This window comes from Electrona antarctica (assembly GCF_951216825.1).
Source record: "Electrona antarctica genome assembly, chromosome: 12".
Lineage (NCBI taxonomy): Eukaryota > Metazoa > Chordata > Actinopteri > Myctophiformes > Myctophidae > Electrona > Electrona antarctica.
This window is the reverse complement of record NC_136793.1, coordinates 12,805,412-12,830,041: the sequence shown is the minus strand read 5'-3', so window position 1 is coordinate 12,830,041 and position 24,630 is coordinate 12,805,412. Positions and strand designations below refer to the sequence as shown.

General features: G+C 43.5%; 1 protein-coding gene across 2 annotated transcripts; it reads right to left on the bottom strand.

Moving 5' to 3' along the window:
- Positions 1-873: 873 nt before the first annotated feature.
- Positions 874-23,563, bottom strand: ppm1f (protein phosphatase, Mg2+/Mn2+ dependent, 1F). Of its 2 annotated transcripts, XM_079517055.1 has the most exons (8): positions 23,500-23,563; positions 19,503-19,692; positions 12,650-12,777; positions 11,957-12,180; positions 10,992-11,180; positions 9,914-10,057; positions 9,061-9,154; positions 874-8,036 (listed from the first exon to the last, which is right to left on the bottom strand). In XM_079517055.1, exons 2-8 carry the CDS (start codon positions 19,682-19,684, stop codon positions 7,651-7,653), a joined length of 1,347 nt encoding a protein of 448 aa, XP_079373181.1. In that variant the 5' UTR covers positions 19,685-19,692; positions 23,500-23,563; the 3' UTR covers positions 874-7,650. The 2 variants fall into 2 exon arrangements, with proteins under 2 accessions (XP_079373181.1, XP_079373182.1); XM_079517056.1 differs by lacking the exon at positions 19,503-19,692 and having other exon boundaries at positions 23,500-23,538.
- Between the last annotated feature and the right edge of the window lie 1,067 nt (positions 23,564-24,630).

Below are 24,630 nucleotides of genomic sequence, written 5' to 3'. Positions count from 1 at the left end.
TGTTCCTTGGTGCCGACCTATCCTGTTACCATCTGAATAGTCATTATACATTCTATCACTGCATTACCTTCTATCCAGTGAAATAAACAGTTCAGAAGACCAGTTCAATTTCACTATTATTTCAAATAACAGTGAAATTGAACTGTTCCTCGTTTTGTTGGAGACCCTGAAACCCCCACTTCCGAGAACCGCACTGGTCTAAATGATGTGGGATGTGGGTTAGACCAGAGCCACTGATTGCATTGTAGGAACTAATGAGTCCTAAAATTCCTCTTGTTGAGACGGGTCAAAATATGATTTTTCCCATGGTTGCGTTCAGTGTAAATGTCTTGTAGTGACGTTGTTGGGGCTGTAGAGGGCAGCCAAGATCTACTCTCTACTGTGTATAATATTGAGGTACTTTTACTTTACTTGCCATGTCCATTTTTCAATACTACTCCACTCCACTACATCTCAGACTTAAATATTGCACTTTTTACTCCACAATTAATTGACAGCTTTACCAGTTACAAAACAAAGCCCAAATATATACCCTAAACTTAAAAGATTTTGACAGAAATGGGTGACTTGTGAAATGGGACATTTACGTTACGGTACTTAAAGTATATTTTGATGCCAATACATTTATAATTTTACAGAAGTAATCATTTTGAATACAGGACTTCTACTTGTAACATAGTATTTATTATACCTGTACATTGTAGGCCTATTATTGATAATTTTACTTATAAACAGAAGAAAAACCTTGGGAGTACTTCATGGACCACACTGGTTATACATCAGCATCCTTCCTCTCCCTCCTGTAAGTCACAACAATACAATAATAACATGATAATACCACTGACTGTCAATAACACACTTCATCATCAACACTTTAAAGTCATGTTAGTTTTAATAATGACCAAAATCATTCCATCCTGTTGGCAGAAGAAACTGCCAGGACACAGAGCACAGCATTGCTGTCGGGTGGAAACCTTGTATGTCCAAAATCACTACTTTTTCAGCAAATAAAAAAAATACAGCACCTAAAAAATAAATAAAATAACCTGTGTTCCAATAGATCCAATCTATTTATAATTTAGTTACAAGTACTTTTTAATACTTTTCACTGGTTAAATATACATAAAACCCATAGACAGCATTTAAAATGTAATTTAAATTAGATCTACAAGCTCTCAACGCATCATGATGTGACACGTGAGCTTGTATATTGACTATTTGTGACTTTTGCTTGATACCGTCATATGGCAGGGTAGGACAGTAATTTATGCAAGAAGAAAATCATAAAAAGAAATATGGACATACAAGGTACCCAACACAACGATTGATATTCAAACCGTATTAAGGGTTTCATGACATTAATTTTCATTTATTTTTCGTTTTTCTTTTAGGTTTTATCACCTCAATTACACCCAAACAACCTGAACTTTGAACATTCAGTGGATTCTCTGTGTCTGTGAAGCCTTTTGACCTGCAATGAAAACAGGCAAAACAGCGAAAACAGTGACATCTGCTGGCAAATCCCATTGTCATATATAGGATTTGCTGGCTCATCACACTCCACAGGAAAATCAGAGCACTTGTTTGAGCAAGAAAACCCCAGACCACAGAAAATCTACTGAATGTTAAAAGTTCAGGTTTTTTGGGTGCAATTGAGTTCAGAAAACATCAGAAAAATTACAAAAACCTCTTTTTTTTGTAATGTCTCAATCTCTTTAAAGACAGATCCGTTTGTTTGCACTTTGCACATTGCATTAATATACAAAACATAATGATTAAGACATGTTGATTAAGATGTATTAAGTGATAGTTTTTTTTCTTCTTTTTTTTAAAGGCAATGAAAGGAACACATTAAAAGAAAATATCTGCTGCACTGGGGAAACTGCAATGTCAGAAGATGACGCGTACCCAGTAGAGATGCTGTTCGTTAAACTCATTTAAAGTGTGAAAATGAAAATTTAACACAGTTTAACACAGATAGGATTTCACCGTCTACAAACACTTACAAACCACACAGAGTAAATGACAGCAGCATTGATAACTGATCGCTTGTCTTAAGCATGAATCCAGAGCCACTTTATTTTAAGAAGCCCTGCCCAACTGGCTTCCCTCACCCAAACACGGGTCAATTGTGTTCGAGTATAGACGCTCAGCAGGCCTGATGCACCGCAAGGATTCAAACCCCTATAGGGCTCCATTTTCGTCACAGCTAAACCCCTTATCCCTAAACTTCTTTGCCTTTTTTACTATTTTGAAAAACATTTTTGAATAATTCAACTAGCCAATCTACATTGACACGTTGTGAGCTTGTAGACTGGCCATTTTAACTATTCAAAAATGTTTTTCAAAGTAGTAAAAAAGGCAAAGAAGTTTAGGAATAAGGGGTTTAGCGGTGACGAAAATGGAGCCCCTAGACTCCGCCATGGTGGGCAGGCATTGCGCCACCATGTGCCACCCCTGCGCCACCCGAGCGCCCATGTCCGTTTTTATTAAATGGGGTTTTCTCATCTCCAGCCCCAGAGAGAGGAACCAGAGTCAAATAGCCCAGGGGTTAGTCCATTCAGATTCAGTACAAATCAACCAAAGTCATTGCTCATTTCAGGCAAAAATGTTGAAAAGTTTTTGCACTTAATCAGGATATGACACATGATATTATTATCCAGTAATATATTATGTACACCAACATAAGTTAGATATGACCTACAGTAACATATTATGTCATTATAAACTAACATAAGTTAGAGGCATTTCATTGACATTGAAAAAAAGGCACTCCAGTCAAGACCTAAACAACAAGAGAATTACAGGACCATTTAAATGGCCACACAGAAGAGTAATGGCCGAAATATACCACTAAAAAAACATTTGTATTAGAGACCTTTTACAAAAAACTTTTTTGCATTTGGCACATGAGAATTCAACAAACATTCATTCTAATACACATCGGTTCGGATTGCATAAGGGCTGTGTCCACAGAAAACCTTTTTCTTTAGTTTTTAGGTTTGGAGCGTTATTTTAGACATCATGTCCAGAGCACTACACATGAACCGACTGCATGTTGGGCATGTTTCTGTCCAGAGCACTACACATGAACCGACTGCATGTTGGGCATGTTTCTGTCCAGAGCACTACACATGAACCGACTGCATGTTGGGCATGTTTCTGTCCAGAGCACTACACATGAACCGACTGCATGTTGGGCATGTTTCTGTCCAGAGCACTACACATGAACCGACTGCATGTTGGGCATGTTTCTGTCCAGAGCACTACACATGAACCGACTGCATGTTGGGCATGTTTCTGTCCAGAGCACTACACATGAACCGACTGCATGTTGGGCATGTTTCTGTCCAGAGCACTACACATGAACCGACTGCATGTTGGGCATGTTTCTGTCCAGAGCACTACACATGAACCGACTGCATGTTGGGCATGTTTCTGTCCAGAGCACTACACATGAACCGACTGCATGTTGGGCATGTTTCTGTCCAGAGCACTACACATGAACCGACTGCATGTTGGGCATGTTTCTGTCCAGAGCACTACACATGAACCGACTGCATGTTGGGCATGTTTCTCTAACTCTCTTCATAGCGTCGCTGTCGGGCAGAAACCTCTTATCTCCATATTTGAACTTTTTGTATTTTTTTTTAAAATAAATGAAGGCTCTACTTGATCATACTGCAGCGTAACACAGAAGCATCAAAAGTAGCAGATCTTCAAGCTCGATAGGCGGCGTGAAACGACACATTTTGAGCTTGTAGATCAGCTACTTTAGCTATTTTTTAAAATTTTGAATCCAGAAAAGTAATAGTTTTGGACATATGAGGTTTCCACCCGACAGAGGCGGTAGGAAAGTGACCTTGATGAGCGGTGCTCATCTTCCAAAAGTTTAACTATTTCTACTTGAAATAGCACTCTAACATAAAAACAAAAACATTATCTTCACCATTGAAATTTATGAGAGAAAAGGCACTGGCAGCTCTAAAAAAAAAGGGAAAAAAAGGCGTTATGTGGACAAAGCCTCAAAAAAATACAATGTGAAGGACCAGCCACTAAAAATACAAGGTTGAGGACCATTCACACCAAGCACGATAACGACGACGATAGTCACGATTACTATAAATATGTAGTTTTGACAATTGTTACAACTATAACGATAACTGTAGTCCTAACTCGCCCTCAGAAAGGTTTGTCGTGGCCCGGAAGGCTGTCGTAGACGTCCGGGCACCTAGGCTGCTAATCCAGCCTGGCGGCAGCGTGTCGCGGGTTCGAGTCCCGATCCCGACGACCTTTGCTGCATATCACTCCCTATGTCTGCCAGTCTATACTGTACAATATCAAATAAAGGCAGAAATATCCATGCATCCTGTTGCATGTGTCTTTCAGCACTCAGCAGCTGGACTGTGCTGAGCGTTGGGTGCTGCACTGTTCACTGAACCTATTGAACAGTGTGGATGCTCACATAATTATCGTTATATTTACAGTATATAGTTATCGTGCTCAATGTGAATGGTTCATTATCTGGATCTTCACCAATGATATGTTGTTTAATACTGGAGTCATAGGGCACATGTACACTTGCACACAAATACTGATACACAGACACAAGGACAACACATTAGCTATGTTTCTTTGTAAGTAATAGTTATGTTATGGGAATTCTGACCTATTCCATAAGAAAAACATTTAATTGGAATGGATTTTGAACCATTTCCTAAGTAGCAAAAGCAAGCTGTTTCTCTCGCTTTAGGAGAATGAGTGATGCAAATCCATTTGTGTCCAATAATGAGTTGTGTTCATACTGGCCAAAGCAGTGGCTTTCAGACTTTTTGTGCTTTTGGGTTTTCAAAACAGTGGGTGTGGATTTGATAGCGGCTGGTTTGCTACGCCGTTCAAGCCCATACTGTACATTGAATTTAGATTTCCATACAGCAGCGGTTCTCAAAATTGACCAAAGTCAATTAACGATCCTCAAATTGATATGTACCCTTAGCCACAGAACCCCATTTGAAAATATTTTGTGCCCAGAAAGACCGTCATGCAATATATGTGCATTGAAAATTTTCAATGCACATATATTTTCAAGATTATTTTTTAAAATAGCAGACAGTAAGCAAAACAATTCTATGAAGCACCGACATTTTTGCTGCAAATTGTTTGTCCTCCCCTTCATCCCATAATACTTTAACGCTACACAATAAAAAAAATCATTTAACACCTTGGCTTAGCGTTTTAAAAGTACAAATTATTGCATCTTCAAAACCTTTAGCTTTTTTTGTTAGCACTGTTTTAGGAATATTCCACAACCTTTAATTTATTAACAGTGTCATGTTGAGTGATAAGGGAACCTTAACCCCTAATCCTCTTCCGTTTCGCCATTGCAGTCAGGTAAGTAAGTCCTACTAGTGGAAACCAAATTAGCCGAAGCCCATCTACTGTAGCTGCTACTGTAGCTGCTTATAGAGGAATCCATAGAGGAGTGCCCTGGGCGGAGCCAATACTGAGGTGTTATCATTTGATTAGCTACACCTGGCCAACAGGTGTATAGGTGTTGGCCAGGTGTAGCTAATCCGTGCTGATATACACCTCAGTAATGGCTGCGCCCAGGGCACCCGACTGTGAATTAGTCTATAGCAGAAAGTCCAAACATGAACGCAATAATGACAAACAGCTGACAGCTTCCAGTCACAACTCTTGTGAGGCTGGGGTTGGAAGCATAGCCATAGACATATAAAGGTAGACGGCAGACGCCTCTTCCGGCTCTGGGGCGCATGTCAAAATTGAAGGCACAATTTTCCCGAGATTCCTCGCGAAGCATAGCGGAAGCAGAGTTATAAAAGGATAATGACAGCCCCGCCCCCTGCTATTCATTTCAGTAGAAGTTGCTCAGTGGCGTTTTGAAGCATAACTCAATGGCTCGAGCGAGCGGAAGAGCTGTCCGGGACGTTACGCACATGCCGTCACTGAACCTCCATGAACGTGCTGCAGTTCCACGTTTCGCCAGTAGGTAGTGGCAGCTTCAACGTTGGATATCATAGCCTTACTGGGGGCTTGAATGGATGTCCCGGAAAAGACGCGCCGTGATTGGCCAGTAGTCAGTTGAGTGACAGCGAGAGACATAGGAGAGTCGCATGAGTGACTTCACTTGGGCAGCGACGCAGCGTGCCTTCAGCGCTTCCCTATGGCACTTCCACTTGACTTCCTGCCTTCAATGGAGATACGTCACTCCAATGAACTGCAGCGGCCAATGAGGCATCTATATTTTTTAATATCTATGGTTGGAAGATTGGTGAAGAGCTGTCCGTCTTAAAGGAATAATAAGAATAAGAATTTAATAAGAATTCATGGCGAATTTGTTTGTAGTCTCATTTCTAAGCCAATAATTTGATGACCAGCGGAGTCGTCCGGTAGGAGACTGAAAGAGTCTCCATTGAGCCTCTGCTGGTCATAATCAAATTATTGTCTTATGCGACAAAAACAAAAATAATCTCCATAAATTCAAGGCCCCTCATTGAAAAAAAAAATCTTTTTTGGGCACACTATCCCTTTAAGAGTGCAGATCAACTAAGTACATAGGGGTTAACGGGTGAATCTCGACCGCTCAACTTGGAATGCAATGTGAACGAGTAGGTGGGAAGGTTTAAAGGCTGTGGATTTCATTGACATATAAAATGGTATACAAATCAACAACAACAATAATTAGATGAACAAACGTTATGGGTAACACCTGTGTGTTATAGCACCAGGCGGCAAACACAAAGGCTCAGTAGTTTGGCACACACTTTTGATACGTTTCAATCTGGGTTCCTTGGCTGAGCAGTAACCCGTTATAAAAAAACATCGACCTTTTAGAGAGACAACCAGGATATCGTTGCAGACGGGAGGAAACCTCCTAAATACATATTTGAGTGTTTTTTTTTTGCATAAATCATTGCTATTGAACACCCTTTAAGTCTGTGTGTTGTTTAAAAATATTGAACCAATGGAAAGTAGTAAAAAAAAACGTTTTGGACAAAACCTCTTAACTCCATTGGACCCTCAAACTGCCTGCTAAAGCAACTAACTCCACCAGAGGTGGTGGAGTGGCCCCCTCTCATGCAAGTAATTGAAAATATATAAAGTCACAACACCAACTTTGATGAGGCAGTATTGCTTTGTTTTCAAAACATAAAGGTTTTCTTAATTTCCTGAAAATTGTATATTTTTCATTTCCTGACAAATGAACATTTTGGAGTTAGGGGGTTTCTTCCCGACAGCAGAGACATGCAAAATGCTAAAGTGCAGAACACACTGTCTGTCCGCCACAGAGAGAACACTCTTGAGAACTCACACAATGCACGACATGTGTTGTTGCCGAGTAGGATATTCCAGGCAATGAATTTAATAGCCAATCTCCAGGGCTATGGCTCACCAGACAAGTTCTTATAATGACGGTAATTGAGTTATTGTGTGCCACAACTCAGTCCATCATCGTCATCCATTGTGCCACGACAACACCGGTTTGAGGCATGGCAAGAGTTGCCATGCCCATGGGCACCCAGATGGGGGCAGCTGTGTTGATGCGCGCTGTTCGCAGCCAGTGTGTTTTGCACTTACAGTAACTCGTTTCTGGGTTTTTGTAACTACCAACTTTGCCACTTCTGTAACTTACTGCCCAGAAGCACTCTGGGAGTTGGAGTTCTCGGTAGCCTCCGTGGCCGCTGCAGAGGAGTCTTCAACTAGGAGCTGTTCGGGCGGGCGCAGGAACACCACCAGAACCGTAATGTTATCGTTAGAACCGGCCGCCTTGGCATGCGCCACCAGCTTCTGAGCGACGCTCTCTCCCAAAGCGCTCTCCTCCGCCGCGTCGCCCCCCTCCTCCGGGTCTTCTCGGGGCTCCCGGAGCGCTCCAAGGACTATCCCCGGGACCTCTTCGAGTGTCACCGTGTCGAAGAAACCGTCGCAGGCGAGCAGCAGGTAATCCTCGTCACCGTCTAGCTGGACGGTGGAACAGTCTGCGTCTCCTGACACATACGGCTTCTGGTCAAAGTCACCTGCATCGCACACAAAGGGTGGAATGATTAGCAGCTAGTGGTCTGCAACAGGAATTCAACTCTTTTCAGCTTGAACGCCAAACGATATATATACATTTTTCTTTACCTTTAAAAAAAAAAAGATAAGATGAAATGCTGTCATGAAAAACAACAACACGTGAAATGATGATGGTAGACAGTCGTGGTTGACTGTCTACCATCATCATTTCACGTGTCAATCAATGGTATCTTGTCCATTAGGTGCTTCCATATTATATATTCTCTCAAGGTGTTGAGTCATCTCATTTAGCCAATGTTTAACGCAGGAGCCTCCATGAATACTGTTTTACCAAAAACACTATTTAACCAGTTAAAGTCTCTAGACTTAGTAAACTGGACCTGAGTTAGGCTGGCCCAGCCACCGTGATTTCTGGTATAGAGAGGCGGGTGGCGCTGGGAGCAATGCGCTGGATCATATTGGTTCACCGATCTGAGCTCCCTCCCCTGCAACCCCCCCCCCGGTAGAAAACAGCAGACAACACTGACGTCACCAAATATCGAGCGATGTCCCTCTGCACTTAGTTCACTCCCACAGTCCCACTCCTAGACCAGGAAATGTGTCTCGTTCCACCAGGCTTTCATTTTTTGAGCCGAATGTGAACGCAAATAAAAACCTGGGTACAGAGGCTAGACCTGAGTTGGCTCTGTACTCTGACCACTTCTTTCCCCCCCAACTACACCAATTCTCATTGCCAAAAAAATAGCAAATCTACACAATGTGTCACACAATGTGTCACAACCCGGCTTGTTGTGAGCTTGTAGCTATTTCTTGCAAATGTTGCCCCTAGTATATGGATGCGGAGGTTAAAAGTGGTTACAAATTAGTTTAACAAAAGACTATCACTTGTCTTAGACATTAAGCCCCATTTAAAAATACAGTGAAAATAGACGATCTACCACAAGCTCGTAGATCAGCAAATGTTCCACTATCTTTGAAAACATTTTTATTTTGGAAAAAATAAACTAAAGTTTGGTAAACACTGACCTATTGCTCTGGACACGGCGTAGGTCCCGTTCACACGCCAGCAGCCCATGAAGGCGATGCAGCCTCCCAGGTCCTCAATCCTCTGCTTCTCATCCTGGAGGGCGGCAAGGCAAGGCAAAGGTTAGACATGAATGTAAAGACTGTTTGAGGAGTTGATCTCAGTTATTTCATTAACCGTGCGCATTCATTATCATAATTATTAAGGGTGACTCTTTGCCTTTTCCTTTGACTCCTTTGTTGTCATGTGAATGAATGTACTGCAGGTACAATTAGGGCTGTCACGATTACAAATCTAAGTTGACGATTAATTGTGACACAAATAATTGTAATTAACGATGTAATTGTGTTTTTTAGCATTGAACATTAGAACGTTACAAGTTGTATTTCTGTTTACCTTTTAGGCTTCAGAATCACAAAATGCACAGGGCAGATTATGACAAATAACATACAAAATAGTGGAAATAGTTGATCTACATTAAGCTTAAAACAAGCTTTTTAAATGTTTTATGTATGGACATTATTCAACAGGGAAACGATTGATGATTATGAAAAAATAAATCGCGATTATCTCAAATAATTGTGAGTAGGCGATTATGTACAATTGTGTGTGTGTGTGTGTGTGTGTGTGTGTGTGTGTGTGTGTGTGTGTGTGTGTGTGTGTGTGTACGTGTGTGTGTGTGTGTGTGTGTGTGTGTGTGTGTGTGTGTGTGTGTGTGTGTGTGTGTGTGTGTACGTGTGTGTGTGTGTGTGTGTGTGTGTGTGTGTGTGTGTGTGTGTGTGTGTGTGTGTGTGTGTGTGTGTGTGTGTGTGTGTGTGTGTGTGTGTGTGTGTACGTGCGTGCGTGCGTGCCCACCTCTCTCTCTGGTTTGTGAGGGTCCATCAGGGTGACGGGTTGTCCCCGTCGGACCAACATGGCCTGAGAGTCTCCCAGCCAGGCCACGCTCAGACTGTCTCCCTGCAGCAGCACTGCAACCCCGGTGCTCCCACTGCGCAGGCGCTGCATGGCCACACAAAACACACACTCATTAAACACCTCTTTATGGGGCGACTGTGGCTCAGGAGGTAGAGCAGGTCGTCCAATGATCCATGGGTCGGCGGTTCGAATCCCGGCTCCTCCTGTCTACATGTCGAAGTGTCCTTGGGCAAGGACACTGGTTGTTGACACTGGCAAGGATGTGCTGGTTGGTACCTTGCATGGCTTCCGCCGCAATCGGTGTATGAATGTGTGTGTGAATGGGTGAATGTAATGCACAATCTATGTAAAGCGCCTTGGATAAAGGCGCTATATAAATACACCATTTACCATTTATTTATCTTCATAATGGAGTCCCAACAACCCACTGTTTTCTCTAAAATATAGAGGGTATGCGCATGACATCATCTTACCCGGAAGTTATGCAGGGACGCCTACCGAGTGGCAAAAAACACCCTACTTTCTGGCCCACATGTCCAGACAGAATCTGATCTGGCATTAAATGACGTTAAACTCACCAATATTGCATGTGTACGGAAAGCTTGAATTATCCCCTTGATATTTTTGTTTCATAAAAATCCACCATATAGGCACGTAATGGGCTACTTTCTGTCAAGAAATTTGTGCAGGTGATTATTTTTCTAATTGTCAGAGTTTGGAATCGCACGTTTTCAACGACGCAACGTCCTGCTGCCTCCTGCATTATGTACCCTTTTGAAACAGGTGGTATGCAGTAGAGGGCTGCAACGGGAGCGGGAGCCCGCGGGACCCAACGTAAATGTTGGCAGCGCGGGGGGGTATTTAAATACCTGCGGGCGGGCGTGGGCGGTGAAGATAAAATCAGCAGGCCCCGTAAAATCCCGCATCCTCCCGCAATTAACCACATATACAGATTACAGACTAGAGTTTATATTCACTTTAGCAAAACGGTTATGGTTAGGGTTATGGATACGGTTACCTCTCTGAGTGCCTTGCCTCTGAACATGTGATCGGTGCGGTGGAAGGCGGATTTGAAGGCGCCGTCGGGGTCCTTGTGCAGGGCCTTCTGTTGGTTCAGGGCCACGTGGAGGTGGGCGGCGGCATAAGTGGCGGCGTCCAGGCCCCCGTGTCCGTCGAACACACCGTAATATGCCCGCTCCACGCCGTCCTGCAACAGAGAGAGAGAGTGAATGTTTTCAATGGACTCTATGCACATTTTGGAAACAACTTGGGCCCCTTCCCTACTTCCTACACAGGCGCTACCTCTGATACTAATGAAGGCTCTGTTCCATTCTGGTCAAACAGAGTCAGGCTGCTGCTATTACGCATGTTGGCTTGCTGGAAACACTCTGCTACACCAGTGGGTCTCAAAGTGTCCTTGAGTGGGTTCCAAATGGAACTCTGAGTGTAACTCTGAGAGTGTACAAACTCCATTTGTACACTCTCAGAGTTATATCAGAGACCTATAAAGGGTCCATTTGGTTAGAAACTCTCCATCATTTAGCTGGGGACCACCTGGAACCCCCTCAAGGACCACTGGTGGAGAACCACTAATTTAGGCGGATCTAGAATAAGCACAACGTAAATATCGGTTCTGGTGGGGCGCCCGCTGGCCTAGTGGTCCAGGCGTATGCCACATATAGGCTCTGGCCTGACTGCGTGTCACGTGTTTGAGTCCTGTTCATGACGACCTTTGCTGCATGTCTCTCCCCTTCTCTCTCCCTCTCTTTCCTGTCAATCTCCACTTGAAAACTATCAATAAAGTTAAAAAATAATAATATATATATATATATATATTTATATCGGTTCTGGCAGAACCGGCTCGGTTCTGGCAACATCTAGCACTGGTTGCCAAAATACCGGTTTAGCACCGGTATCGGATAAAACCCAATCGATAGACACCTATAGTACCTAGTCTTCATTAGACCACTGTAGTAAACGTACCTGCAGGCCAAAGAGCTGGTTGAACTCGGGCAGAGACACGTGCTTGTCCTCCATCTTCCTGCGCGTGTTTCTGATGGCGTGCACGGAGCACAGGAGGTAGCGCCCCCTGGAGGAGGAGGAGGATGAGGCAGCCGGCGGGAGGGCGGGCAGGCCGCGGTGCCAGGCCGCTGCCACCTCTCTCAGCTGGTTCAGGAAGAGCCGCTGAGCAGCCTCCGATTGGACCACTGTGGTCGGACGGACAGACAGAGAGACAGACCCTTCAAAATAAACAGCCAGTGTGGACCAGGGATGAAACAGTGTACTGTATGCCGTTTTATGGCAGTGGTTCTCAAAGGGGGTTTCCAGCTAAAATGTGTTAATATAGCACCACAATCAGTCGAACCACTTTAAAACACTTTATACATTGGCCATTTGAAAATAGCTGATCTACAAGCTCAAAGGCAATTTTCAAAAAACTCTTGAACAAATTTGGAATATTTTTACAACACATTGTGTGGGCTGGGGGTCCCAGCGGCTCAACACAGCGGCCATGCCCGGGGAAAACTGCCCACAGCACGGCACAGAAGGAAAATTACCCTTTATTCACACTTGTTTGTATGACAATTCATCGTCAACTAAAATGTAACTATGGGGACACCCGGGACAGCCCATTCGGGGTTAGGGTTAGTTCAGTGTAATGATGGGGACACTCACACACTCCTTGGTCCTCGTCCCGCTCCGCCTCAGGCTGTTGGGGACAGTGTAAAGGTGAAAGGTCACTCTTCAGCAGCTGTGCCAGCGCTTCGTGGCACATCATGGCACCAAGCGCCGCTGGGGCACGCCTGACCACCGGGAAAACAAAACAACACAAACTCACTGTGAATATAGAAATCATGGAAATGACACGGCAGCAATGCATCTAGTGATTGATGATGACTCCGAGGAAGATGCAGTAGCATCGATGCGGCAGTCGATTTGTTGTATTCGACAGCTTGCTGCTTAATACAAGAGGTTTAAATTGTTCCGACCTGCTCCAGTGTCTCTCTTCTCTACATCTAATTATTATGTTGATGACTAGACCTGTGCCCACCGGGCACTGGACTACTTGGGATTGGGAACAATGAAAATCGGGAATGCATGTCCCACCCTAGTATGCAATGCGTTATATCCGTTGTCATAGCACCCATTTTAACCGACTGTCAGTCTGTGTCCCTTTTGTGCCCACATATAATCTGACTGTGAAAAGTGGACTGACTAAGTAATCAAATGGCAAGTGTCAGGAATTTGGCAGGTGTAGGCTGGGGTTGCCATGGCAATCAATTGTCTCAGGTAGAGCCTGAAAATGGGTCAGGTGTGAGGACTCATTAGGTCCACTGGCAGCGCCTGACCAGAGCCTTTTCTGGCGGTTCTGGACAACCGTGTATCCAATGCCGGGCACGGCTCTCGAGTTACTTGGATTACAGACGTAAGTACACACGCACGTACGTACATACATACAGAGAGTCGGTGCATTTATTGTAAGATTATCAGCAGGCGCTCCGTTTCTCCAAACTTGACCCAGTCCCAAACACTGAGAACAGCCATACCCCAAAAAACTAAATTGCACACACAAATTGCGCTACAATAGTGTTTAACACTTCAAATTGCAATAGTTCTGCGACCATTGCACCGATCAGCACAAAATATAGAATATACGATTCGATTTGAAGTCCCCCTGAAAATCTAAGATTTTTAATGTGACTAGGGCTGCAACAGTGCAACTATGGATTATTTCCTTAGCAATTACGCCATCGATAACCTTTTTGATTAATCAAATAATCTGCTTGGTCAATACACTAATAAATCTTGAGTAACACCAGTAAAATTACTGCATCGATACAGACTCTGGCATACTTGCATGGAGACTGTAATATCAGTAAGTATATTCTGTTCCTCAATAACACCCACAGGGTGCGGCTATTATACTGTTAAGTGTTAATACTGTTGACACTGTATTGATATCAGTGTATTCTGTCGATGTCGCACCAACACTGTGACTGTTTGTATTCGTTTAGGCTAAGGGCGGGATAATGCAGTGGCACTCTGTGACTGTGTGTAGTTGTTTAGGCTAATGGCGGCATAATGCAGTGGCACTCTGTGACTGTTTGTATTTGTTAGGCTAATGGCGGCATAATGCAGTGGCACTCTGTGACTGTTTGTATTTGTTAGGCTAATGGTGGCATAATGCAGTGGCACTCTGTGACTGTGTGTAGTTGTTTAGGCTAATGGCGGCATAATGCAGTGGCACTCTGTGACTGTTTGTATTTGTTAGGCTAATGGCGGCATAATGCAGTGGCACTCTGTGACTGTTTGTATTTGTTAGGCTAATGGCGGCATAATGCAGTGGCACTCTGTGACTGTGTGTATTTGTTTAGGCTAAGGGCGGGATAATGCAGTGGCACTCTGTGACTGTGTGTAGTTGTTTAGGCTAAGGGCAGGATAATGCAGTGGCACTCTGTGACTGTGTATTTGTTAGGCTAATGGCGGCATAATGCAGTGGCACTCTGTGACTGTGTGTAGTTGTTTAGGCTAAGGGCAGGATAATGCAGTGGCACTCTGTGACTGTGTATTTGTTAGGCTAATGGCGGCATAATGCATGCAGTGGCACTGTGACTGTGTGTAGTTGTTTGTGTATAGTGCAGGTCGGGATACTGTGCCAGGCGTATAGCCTACTGGTACCTATCGTTTTACAATATAATGTGTATTTCATATGCTCAATGCATTCCCTGCAGCTTCCGCCTCCAGTTTGCCTCCCAGAGTCCCAGTCGGTGCCTGGAAACCTGGAAAGGTTACGTGACGTCTCTGTGTCATCCTTCATTTTTAGAATCCTTGAGCAGGAGAGCAGGGAAACACGGGAAGCACGGAGAACAATGGCTGGTATACAGGCAGGAAATGATGTCGTTCTGACGGGAAGCGCCCAAGAGGAAGAGTGCAAGTGAAGGGACACACACAGGCCCGTGTTTCCTTGCTTCTGTCATGACTGAGGACCTTTCAGCTTATTTCCTTTGAGCCGAATGAGGCAAGGGATTGGTCTTGAATTCAGCAGTGTATGTGTGTGTGCGCGCGTCTGTGCATGTGTGCGTGCGTGCGTGCGTGCGTGCGTGCGTGCGTGCGTGCGTGCGTGCGTGCGTGCGTGCGTGAGAGAGAGAGAACTTCCATCTACAGACCGATTATGTTCTAACGCAAGGCCAAACAGCTGCATGACAAAGGAGTTACTGGTCTGTAATTCAGAGAGCATACAAATGGAACCAAAAGGATTTTGCATTTGTACGCTCTCAGAGGTCAATAAACACTGAGGATTCTACTACAGTGTAGATTGGGGTGCCAGAGATTATTATGTGTTACAAATCAAGATGATCACAAGTTTACAGGTGCAAAGTTGGTGAAATTCGTTTTCGCACAAGCTTTATCATTTTGTTGTTTTTCCCTGTCACAGTTAGGTGGAGAGCAGGGAGGAGAATCGAACAGTAAATAAAACTTGTCAAAGAGTAAAAAAATATATAATACGATAATAAAGATATTCTACAAGACCAACATATACAATATGTATTATTAGGTTAAACATACTGCAAGGTGCAAAAGTGGTAAACCCATCGGTAGGTGCACAGTGGCAGGTATGTACATGAGAAGGTCGTCAAGTGACCGAAACGTTCCTCCTTTAATAAATATTACCTTGCACCGGCCTTGTGGTTAGAGTGTCCGCCCTGAGACTGGGAGGTTGGGGTTCAATCCCCGGCCGGGTCATACCAAAGACTCTAAAAATGGGACCCAGTGCCTCCCTGCTTGACACTTAGCATCAAGGGTTGGATTGGGGGTAAGTCCCTGTGACATACTAGCGTCATGTCCAGGGGGTGTACTTGTACATATAGCTGCCTCACGCTACAGAAACAGGAGATAGGCTCCTGCCCTATGGGCCTCATGGCTCGGCAAGGCTACTTAGGGCAGAAACCTCACAGGTACATATCCACAACTGTTAATGATTCTCACAGGCGTTCCGATTGGTTGTTGACACCTTTCGAAATGTATTTAGTGACACTGTCAGCCTGTTTTGAATCAAGCATGAGGAAGGTCTCACGGCCGAAACGTGGCTCGAATCTATTAAATATAAGCTCTTGAACCAGAAAGTGGCAGTGTGCGGGTCTCCCTCCTTCTCCTACCTGTACTGACTTGTCGCCTACGCACCTGCTCTAAAACAGAACGGGGTGTGCGGAAGACTTCTCTTCATACATATCCACAGGGAAAATAAAAAATGGTAAATGTATAAAAGGGGGGTCCATGTGGCCTTATGCATATCAAACTGGTTTCAGCTTCCTTGAAATTAAAAACTTTGAGAATCACTGATTTACATTCCCAGGGTTGCTGTGAGCAGTTTGCCCCTGCGGGTCTATGCATGCTACTGTACGCCTATGAATTGGACTTTAGGCTACAACAACATTGCAACGTTGAGTTTGCATGGTCTGCCCCAGGAAAAAAAATCACACCCGTGTGAAGTAAGTGGAGCAATCCGTGTGGGGGTCCCCGGGGGGGGGGGTTCCAGACCCACATGAACGCACCCAGGGTGCCGTCCCGATTCCGGCGAGCTGCCCCGCGTCCGAAACGGTTGAGAAATGACAGAGTTACCGTGTGGGGGTCCCTCTACTGTACCCTCCACTGTACTGTACTGTACTGTACTGTACTGTACTGTACTGTACTGTACTGTACTGTACTGTACTGTACTGTACTGTACTGTACTGTACGGTAGAGACTGACACGGGAGTGGATTTTCACTCCTGTCCCATCCCACTCCTGCAGAAAAAATCCTGTCCTGTCCCAATCCTGGGCCAGAGTAAAAAACTAAATCCCATCCTGTCCCACTCCTGTAGAATGACTCCTGATCCCATCCCGCTCCCACTCGAAATTACTCCCGCTCCCATCCCGCTCCTGTTTTTTGGGAACCGTCCACTGGTGTATGGGACTCGTTTGGGAGAAAGAAGGGAGACGATGTATTGTAGAACATTCGCTCAGCCTCAGACAGCTGTTCAGGGAGCCAAGCAAGTGCCAACAGTAACAGCGTTAGCATGTAGCTAACGTAGCATCACAATTGCAAGTTGCAACGTTGCCACTGCCAGGGGAAAAAATGCATCAGGATGATCTGGCTATAAATAATAGATTATATCACATCACCGGCGCGATGCAGAATCATGCACGGCCGCACTTTATGAAACGTCCACTGGATTGCATGAAGGAAGTTTTCATCCTCTCCCGGTTGGAGCGGATTCTGGAAGCATTAGCACTGCTGGGGTATGTAGTGTTGGCTCACTGAAAGATGACTACAACAAAGATGGGCGCTTCTGTTCTTTTGGTTGGCAGCGCGACCAGTTGAAAATGTCATTCACGCTCCCGCACGCTCCTGTTGACTTTCATTCCCGTCCCGTCCCGATCACGGGATTAATACAAATATGAATCCCATCCCACGGGAATCCTGCGGGAATCCCGTGACCCGCGGGAGTCCCGACAAAATGTCAGTCTCTACTGTACGGCACACCCAAAATCACCATATATACAGTTAATATGTGCGTGTGTTTGTGTGTGTGTTAGGTTGCGCACAGGTGGTGAAAAACAACCATGCTGTTTTCGTGTTCAGACGCACCCAGCCACCCACACACATAGTCACTTAAGGAAGTGGTTGCACCACTTAAAAAACGAACAAACATAGTCTTGGGGCCATAACAGGCCTGGGTATCAGGATAGTATCGATTCTGATTATCAATTCAGGAGATAACGGAAGTAAATAGCATAATACTACTATTCTATATGCTAGTGTCACTAGAATACTACCATTCTATTACTTGTACAAACAATTGATGTAATTGATTTTTTTAAATTACAATTGATTAGTTCGATTAACTGTTGCACCTCTACAGAGTACGATATGACCAAATTGCTCAGTGAAAATAACAGCTTTTCAACTGAAAAACATACACCACTTGTATTGTTGTGTGTTGCTTCATTACAGAGATGTAAATCATTCTCTGTTTCTACAGGCAGGAATGTGAGGAATGCAGATTGCAGCGCACCCCACACCCACACACCCACACTCACTTCAAACCTTAACCTTAACACTAGTAGCATACAATAACAACAAGTAAAACTATTTTATCCGCCTGTCTGTCTGTCTGTGTCCCTCTTATGCCTATGTACGGAGATCCCTGATGCCATCAGTATGGTGTCATAGTACCGACATCATAGAAAGTACTATGATAAAGAAAGGGTAGTGCACTGTAGTGTGACAATGGGTAATTAAAACATACTAGACCGGTGCCCGTTGGGCACTGGCCTACTTGGAATGATGCAAGTTGGAAATGCATGCCCCACCCAGTTATTATGTCTGTGTACCTTTTATGACCATATATGAAGTTCTTTGTCTGGCATACCCAAATATGGAGTCTATGCATTGCTGAACCTGTTCTGACATCATTGTGATGTCATAACAGGCCAGGTCAAGACGGTGGGGCGAACGGTGAAAGATTTTCATCCCTACCGGCCGAGGTACACCGTGTGTGTGTGTGTGTGTGTGTGTGTGTGTCCTACGCAGTCCGTGAAATTAATGCGCGTGCGAAACGCTCCTGGCTACACCACATCTGTGGGCACGTGCAGATTTGCTCCACTGTCTCTATTTGGGGAGACAATGTGTGTGCGTGGGGGCATACGCACGTAAAAAAATAGAAGCGATCTTATTTTTAGAGCATGCGTATCCGGAGCCCACGCTATCCGTGAGCTAACCGCAGGCCTCGTTATATTGTCAGGAGGAAACCTCCTAACTCCATTTTTGGGGTTTTTGATTTTTTTGTTTTACATAAATCAGTGCTATTGAACACCCTTTACGTCTGTGTGTTTGGAAAATATTGAACCAATGGAAAGTACTAGAAAACGCTTTGGACAAAACCTCTTAACTTAGACCCTCAAACTGTCTGCTAAAACAGCTAACTCCACCACCTCTCTCCTTCTCATGCAAGTAATTGACAATATATAAACTCACAACACCAACTTTGATGAGGCAGTATTGCTTTGTTTTGAAAATATAAGGGTTTCTTTAAGTTAAGAGGTTTCTTCCTGACAGCAGAGATATAGTATATATGCTATTATACGTCTGCTCTTTCCAAACGCGCTGTACACGCGCATTAATCCATTGAGACCTGGAACGCATCCATGTCACGTTAGCGTTTAACCACATTAACCATTAACCCATTTTGGGGCGGGAACCCCTTTTGGTGTTTTAAACATTGTTATAATTTAGCTATTGAAAAATAGCAGATCTACAAGCTCATAGCGCGCCACCGAGTGGCGCGCTATGAACTTGTAGGTCTGCTATTTTTGAAAAATCGTTAAAATGTGCCTCAAATCTTTCCGAAAATTGTCATGATTTAGAAAACTTTTTTTTTTTAATTTCGACGTCAGGCCTGAATGGGTTAAATTCCACGGACAGACACAGACACGCACAAGCACGCTCGGTGTAGCTCGGGCGCACCACTGACACAACGAGTCTCACCTGGCGGCCGTCAGTCGCAGGCCGAGCTCCAGGCTTTCTCCGGGAAGCTCGTCCAGGCTGAGCGTGTTGCGACTCAGCGGGCAGAGCGGCAGTGGCTCGTCTGGACCCAGAGCCGCCGGGAACTCCTCCAGGAAACGGTCCAGGAAGGACTTCATGGCTGCTTCCTCCGTGCTGTCACCCATCCCCTGGGCTGCCAGTCACCGTTACAACATTTTAAGGTCGATGATTCATTGTCAGGCAAAATAATCACGATTAACAATTTAACCCAGTAACCAGATTCTACAAAATGCCTTCTAAATGAAAACTGAAAAACATTTCAGTGGTGCTCAAACCCTAAGAATTATCTGTATTCGGCCGCCGACCCCCATTTCAAAATGTCTTGTTGTACCAGAAGCAATGATTTTGGATTTGAGTTAAAAACGTTCGCTGTGAAAGAATATATTTATAAAAATCTGAACCACATTTTCACAATTATTCAAAAATAGCAGATCTACAAGCTTGTAGTGTGGCACTCGGTGCAGCGCTATGAGCTTGTAGATCAGACTATTTTTCTACAGCTAAAGTTTAAAAAAATGGTTAAAGTGGTTAAAGGCTAAGGTGACACAGATGCGTTCCAGGTCTTAATGAGTAGTTAATTTGTTTTTTTGGCATTGAACACTGGAACATATGAATACAAATGTAATTAATGTTTGCCTTTTAGGCACCGTAATCAAACATTGCATGGGGCAAATAACTTAAATACCGGTATAGAAATAAATTATCGACATAAATAATTTTTCATAATTTGATATTACATATCAAATATAAAAAAAAGGAAAATAGCAGACATAGCTGCTCTACAAGCGTTATTTCTTCTATTTTTTGGAAAATGTTAGTATGAACATTTTTCTACATGGAAACGATTATTATTATTATGCAAAATAATTGTGATTATCTAAAATATTTGTGATTAGGCGTTCATGTAATAATTGGGACAGGCCTACCACCAGCTCCTGAAGTGGTTACAGCGGGAAATGGAAAATTGTGGAAAAAATTAAAACAAATAAAAACTTTTGTTCCCTTTGTTGTTGGAGAGAGTAGACCCATGTTACTGAACAAACTCTGAACTGTCTGAAGCAATGATTAGTGGAGCTGCTCAGTGGCCAACAGTATCAGTTAATGTGTGTTGTGCCTGTGTGATTGTGAAATAGGTTTTTGATGTGTGTCTGTCATTGTGAAGTAGGTTTTTAATGTGTGTCTGTGTGATTGTGAAGTAGGTTTTTAATGTGTGTCTGTGTGATTTGTGAAGTACGTTTTTAAAGTGTGCATTTGTGTGATTGTGAACTGAAGCGGGTCTGTGTGATTGTTGTGCAGCACTTGTGTGCAGCATACCTACCCTGGGTAAATAAAGGGTAAAGAAAAAAGCTGGGTTGTACTGTAGTTAGTTTCACGTGCCTGCCTGTGTAACCATCTCTTTACTTGCATTTTGCTAGTTATACTACAGTAACTATGCAGATATGTATGCTTGTTAAATGTGTTTAATTAATATACCACAGCTGACCATAACTGCAAATGCACAGAATGTTATTTAGATAGCATGTTGTTTCGACAGATGTTTACCTGGTTAATTTAGAAGGCAAGCACTTAATTGTTCTTCTTAGGTTTGCATTCCACTGTACAAAACACATTACCCTGTCCTTTGTTGAATAGGATGCATTTGTTATTCTAACGCAGCCAGAAGTAACTAGGTCTCATCATGATCCAACAAACTACCAACTATAAGTGCTATAATGGGCACAGGGCCCTCAGGGGGGCTAAACTGGTTCTCCTCCTACCTAACCGACCTACCAGGTTTCTTGGAAAGGTTTGCTATTATCCCCCCGAACCCTCCTAACTGGGGTCCCACAGGGATCTGTACTTGGTCCGCTCCTTTTCTCCCTGTACACTGAATCTCTTGGCACTATGATCTCTACTCACAATATATCTTATCACTGCTATGCCGATGACACTCAACTGTTTCTATCCTTCCCCCCCTCTGCTACTCAGGTGGAAGGGCGCATCACTGCATGCCTGGCTGACAACTCACAGTGGATGTCTTCTAACCACCTCAAGCTGAACCCAGACAAGACTGAGCTTCTCTTCTTCCCAGCTAAGCCCTGCCCCATGCAGGAGGTAACTATTTCCGTAGACAACGCCTTGGTAACATCTGTCCCAACAGCCAGGAACCTTGGTGTTGTCCTGGACAGTCAGCTCTAGTTCAAAGCACACATTACAGCTGTCACTCGATCCTGTAGGTTTACACTAACATACGACGAATTAGATCATTCCTCACCCAGGAGTCAGCCCAGCTCCATATCCAGACATCAGTCATGTCAAAACTTGACTATTGTAACTCCCTCCTTACTGGCCTACCGGCATGCACACTTAAGCCTCTCCAATTTATCCTAAATGTCACAGCTCGCTTGGTCTTCTTCAACCAGCCAAAATTCTCACATCACTCCCCTTCTCCGCTCCCTCCATTGGCTCCCGGTCGCTGCCTTGTACAAAACTCTGATGCTGGCATTCAAAGCAACCAAAGGTATGGCACCGCCATATCTTGCAAGTCTGATCGGACCATACAAACCCTCCCGAGCGCTCCACACGTCCCAAACTCCCTTCTGGCTCCGAAACTATGGAATGCACTTCCCATTGCAATCAAAACTACAGATTTACTCCCAATCTTCTGCCCCAGTCTGAAAACCTCTTCAGACTCCATCTTAGCCCATAGCACTTGCCATAGTACTTGCCCTAGCCTCAACCTCCATTATGCAAACTGCTATTTTTTTTAAATTGTGAAAATGTGTCGCAAATCTTTGAATATATATCTTTCACAGCAAAAGAATGAATGGCCAGCTTTGAGTGTTTGAAAACGCAAATTGTGATTGGCCCAGAATGAGATGATGTATGATGATAAGAGCGCCCCTCACTTCACACAGGGTGTGATTTTTATTAACTCAAATCTTCGCTTCTGGGGGGTCCCTGGTACAAAACATTTTCACCCCATGCATATAATTTCGGGGAATCGGATCCTTGAGATGAAAAAGGTTGAGCACCACTGACATTATAGTTAGAAACACAGATTTTTCAGGATTTAGAAGACATTTGTAGAATCTGGTCTCAGGTCTTGGGTTAAGTACAGTGTTGTAACATACAGCGATACAGTGAGTCTACGTTAAATCACTGTTTTATCATACAGTGATAACTGTGTTTTAACTTACACTGATATAAGTTAAACTTAAAGGTGATGCAACATGAAAGTATTTCTTAAAGCATGAACAACACCAAGCTTAGGGTAACATTAAGTGATATTTTATTCTCTCCGGCTCTTTAGTAACGGAAAATGAATTATCAGGTCAGGAAAGGATACCACTTTTATGCAATCAGGAGAGCAGAGAACTCACACATGTATGTATGTAGGGTAAACAAGAGACATTGGAAGTGATGACACAAAAGGAGCAGACAAAACTGGAACTTGAACAACACTATCATCAAATTGAAGCTGATAAATGGGTACTATCTCTCCTGATTAGCAGAAATTGGGCCTTGCCATTTATATTCGGTTTAATAAAGAGCTGGAGAGACAGGGCGTCGATATGATTACTCTAACAGTGGTTCAACCTTTTAAACAAAAAACCTATTATTTAAAAAACAAAAAGATATGACTGACTTTTAACCTTTTAGGTTTAAAGCATGGACCTCCCTCCGCTACAGTAGGCTATAGCGGATGGAGGTGTTCCATTAAATGGGGCAAGGAGTTGTATTAACATAGTCAATAAAAGCAGCGTTTTAAGATGCAGCGATATAAGTTAGAGCAGTGTCTGTCAGTGTCTTGTTTACGTGCAGTTTTCTTCACAGTAACAATCAGTGAATGTGTCCAACATTGCCCTGCAACACAGAACCTAAACATGACATCCTCCTCATGTTTAATTATTCATCTAAAGGGGACCCGAAAGAGCAGGAATGTGGATCATATTCTTACCTTATCAATGTGCTGTGTTATGGTAATGTTTTCAGAGCAGACAGACACTCCCTTCACGTTGCACGCCTTTTCTCACTGCCTGGAGCGAGACACAAAAGGACTGCTACACGCCTGCACGGAAGTTTCACAGGGTACTGATTTTTGCCCTGATTTCAATATGTAAGCGTGCAGGCCTCAAGTTGGAATCTTTTATTATGATCATATCATTTAATAATTAAATACATTAGTTGTTTGATTAGTTAAATGAAATAAATTAAAATGTAATGCACGACGATAAATAATTTAAAAAAATGCGCTCCATAAATAGCCGATTACTGTCCACAAAGCCATACTACGTCTGTCGAGGCTCGGTCTCGGTCGGAAACCCAGACAAGTGTCTGTTTTCTGTCAACAAGTGTAGCACTGTAACATTTATTAGGCAAAGGTATAGTACCCGATGTACGGAAGTTGTAATTTGGCCCGAGGTAGTGCACCTATATAATTATTAAACTGTAACAACAATAATAATAAAATATAATAATTGAAACAACACGTATAAATAGCCTAGGAATATTATATTATTGTCTACTGAAAAAAAAATATATAATAAATCCATTCCAGGAATGCAAGCATTTTGGGGTGATGTATAAATAGGCCATTAGGCATACCGCATAGTCGCACATATTAACCAGTAAGCTGAGGTCGCGTGCACGCATCCGCCTGGGTGACGGCAGACTGCTGGGCGAGCGCTGGCGATTTTGAATGGGGGTCAGATGATTAACATGGAATGAATTCTATACTGACCATATATGGAGTGTTTCTTGAATGTACAGGCCAGGGTTTAATGAGGTCAGATCAACATACGGAATGTTAATACAGGTCAGCTCCATATATGGAGATCTAAGGGTGGCAGCAGGGGCAGTGTCTTGAGTGTACAGGGTTTGATGAGGGCCCAGGTATATTGAAAATATATGACATAAAAAAACATTGAGTTTGAACACGGCATAAACTTTCATAACCAATAGACAAAATTTTGATTACAAAAAAAACTTTATAGCTACTTTAAAGTTAACTATGGCTAGCTAGGGGTTGTAGCCTACAACTGGCTTAGGGTCGACGACAGAGTACAGCAACTTGCAATGGGTCTGGTCC

Bases quoted from the DNA above. Each gene is read 5' to 3' on its own strand.
- ppm1f (XM_079517055.1), bottom strand. From the start codon at position 19,684: ATGGGTGACAGCACGGAGGAAGCAGCCATGAAGTCCTTCCTGGACCGT. The intron at 10,058-10,991 runs GTAACCGTATCC...GTGGCCATGCAG, and splicing joins GAGGCAAGGCACTCAGAGAG to CGCCTGCGCAGTGGGAGCAC. The intron at 9,155-9,913 runs GTGGGCACGCAC...GCCGCCCTCCAG, and splicing joins CTCACAAACCAGAGAGAGAG to GATGAGAAGCAGAGGATTGA.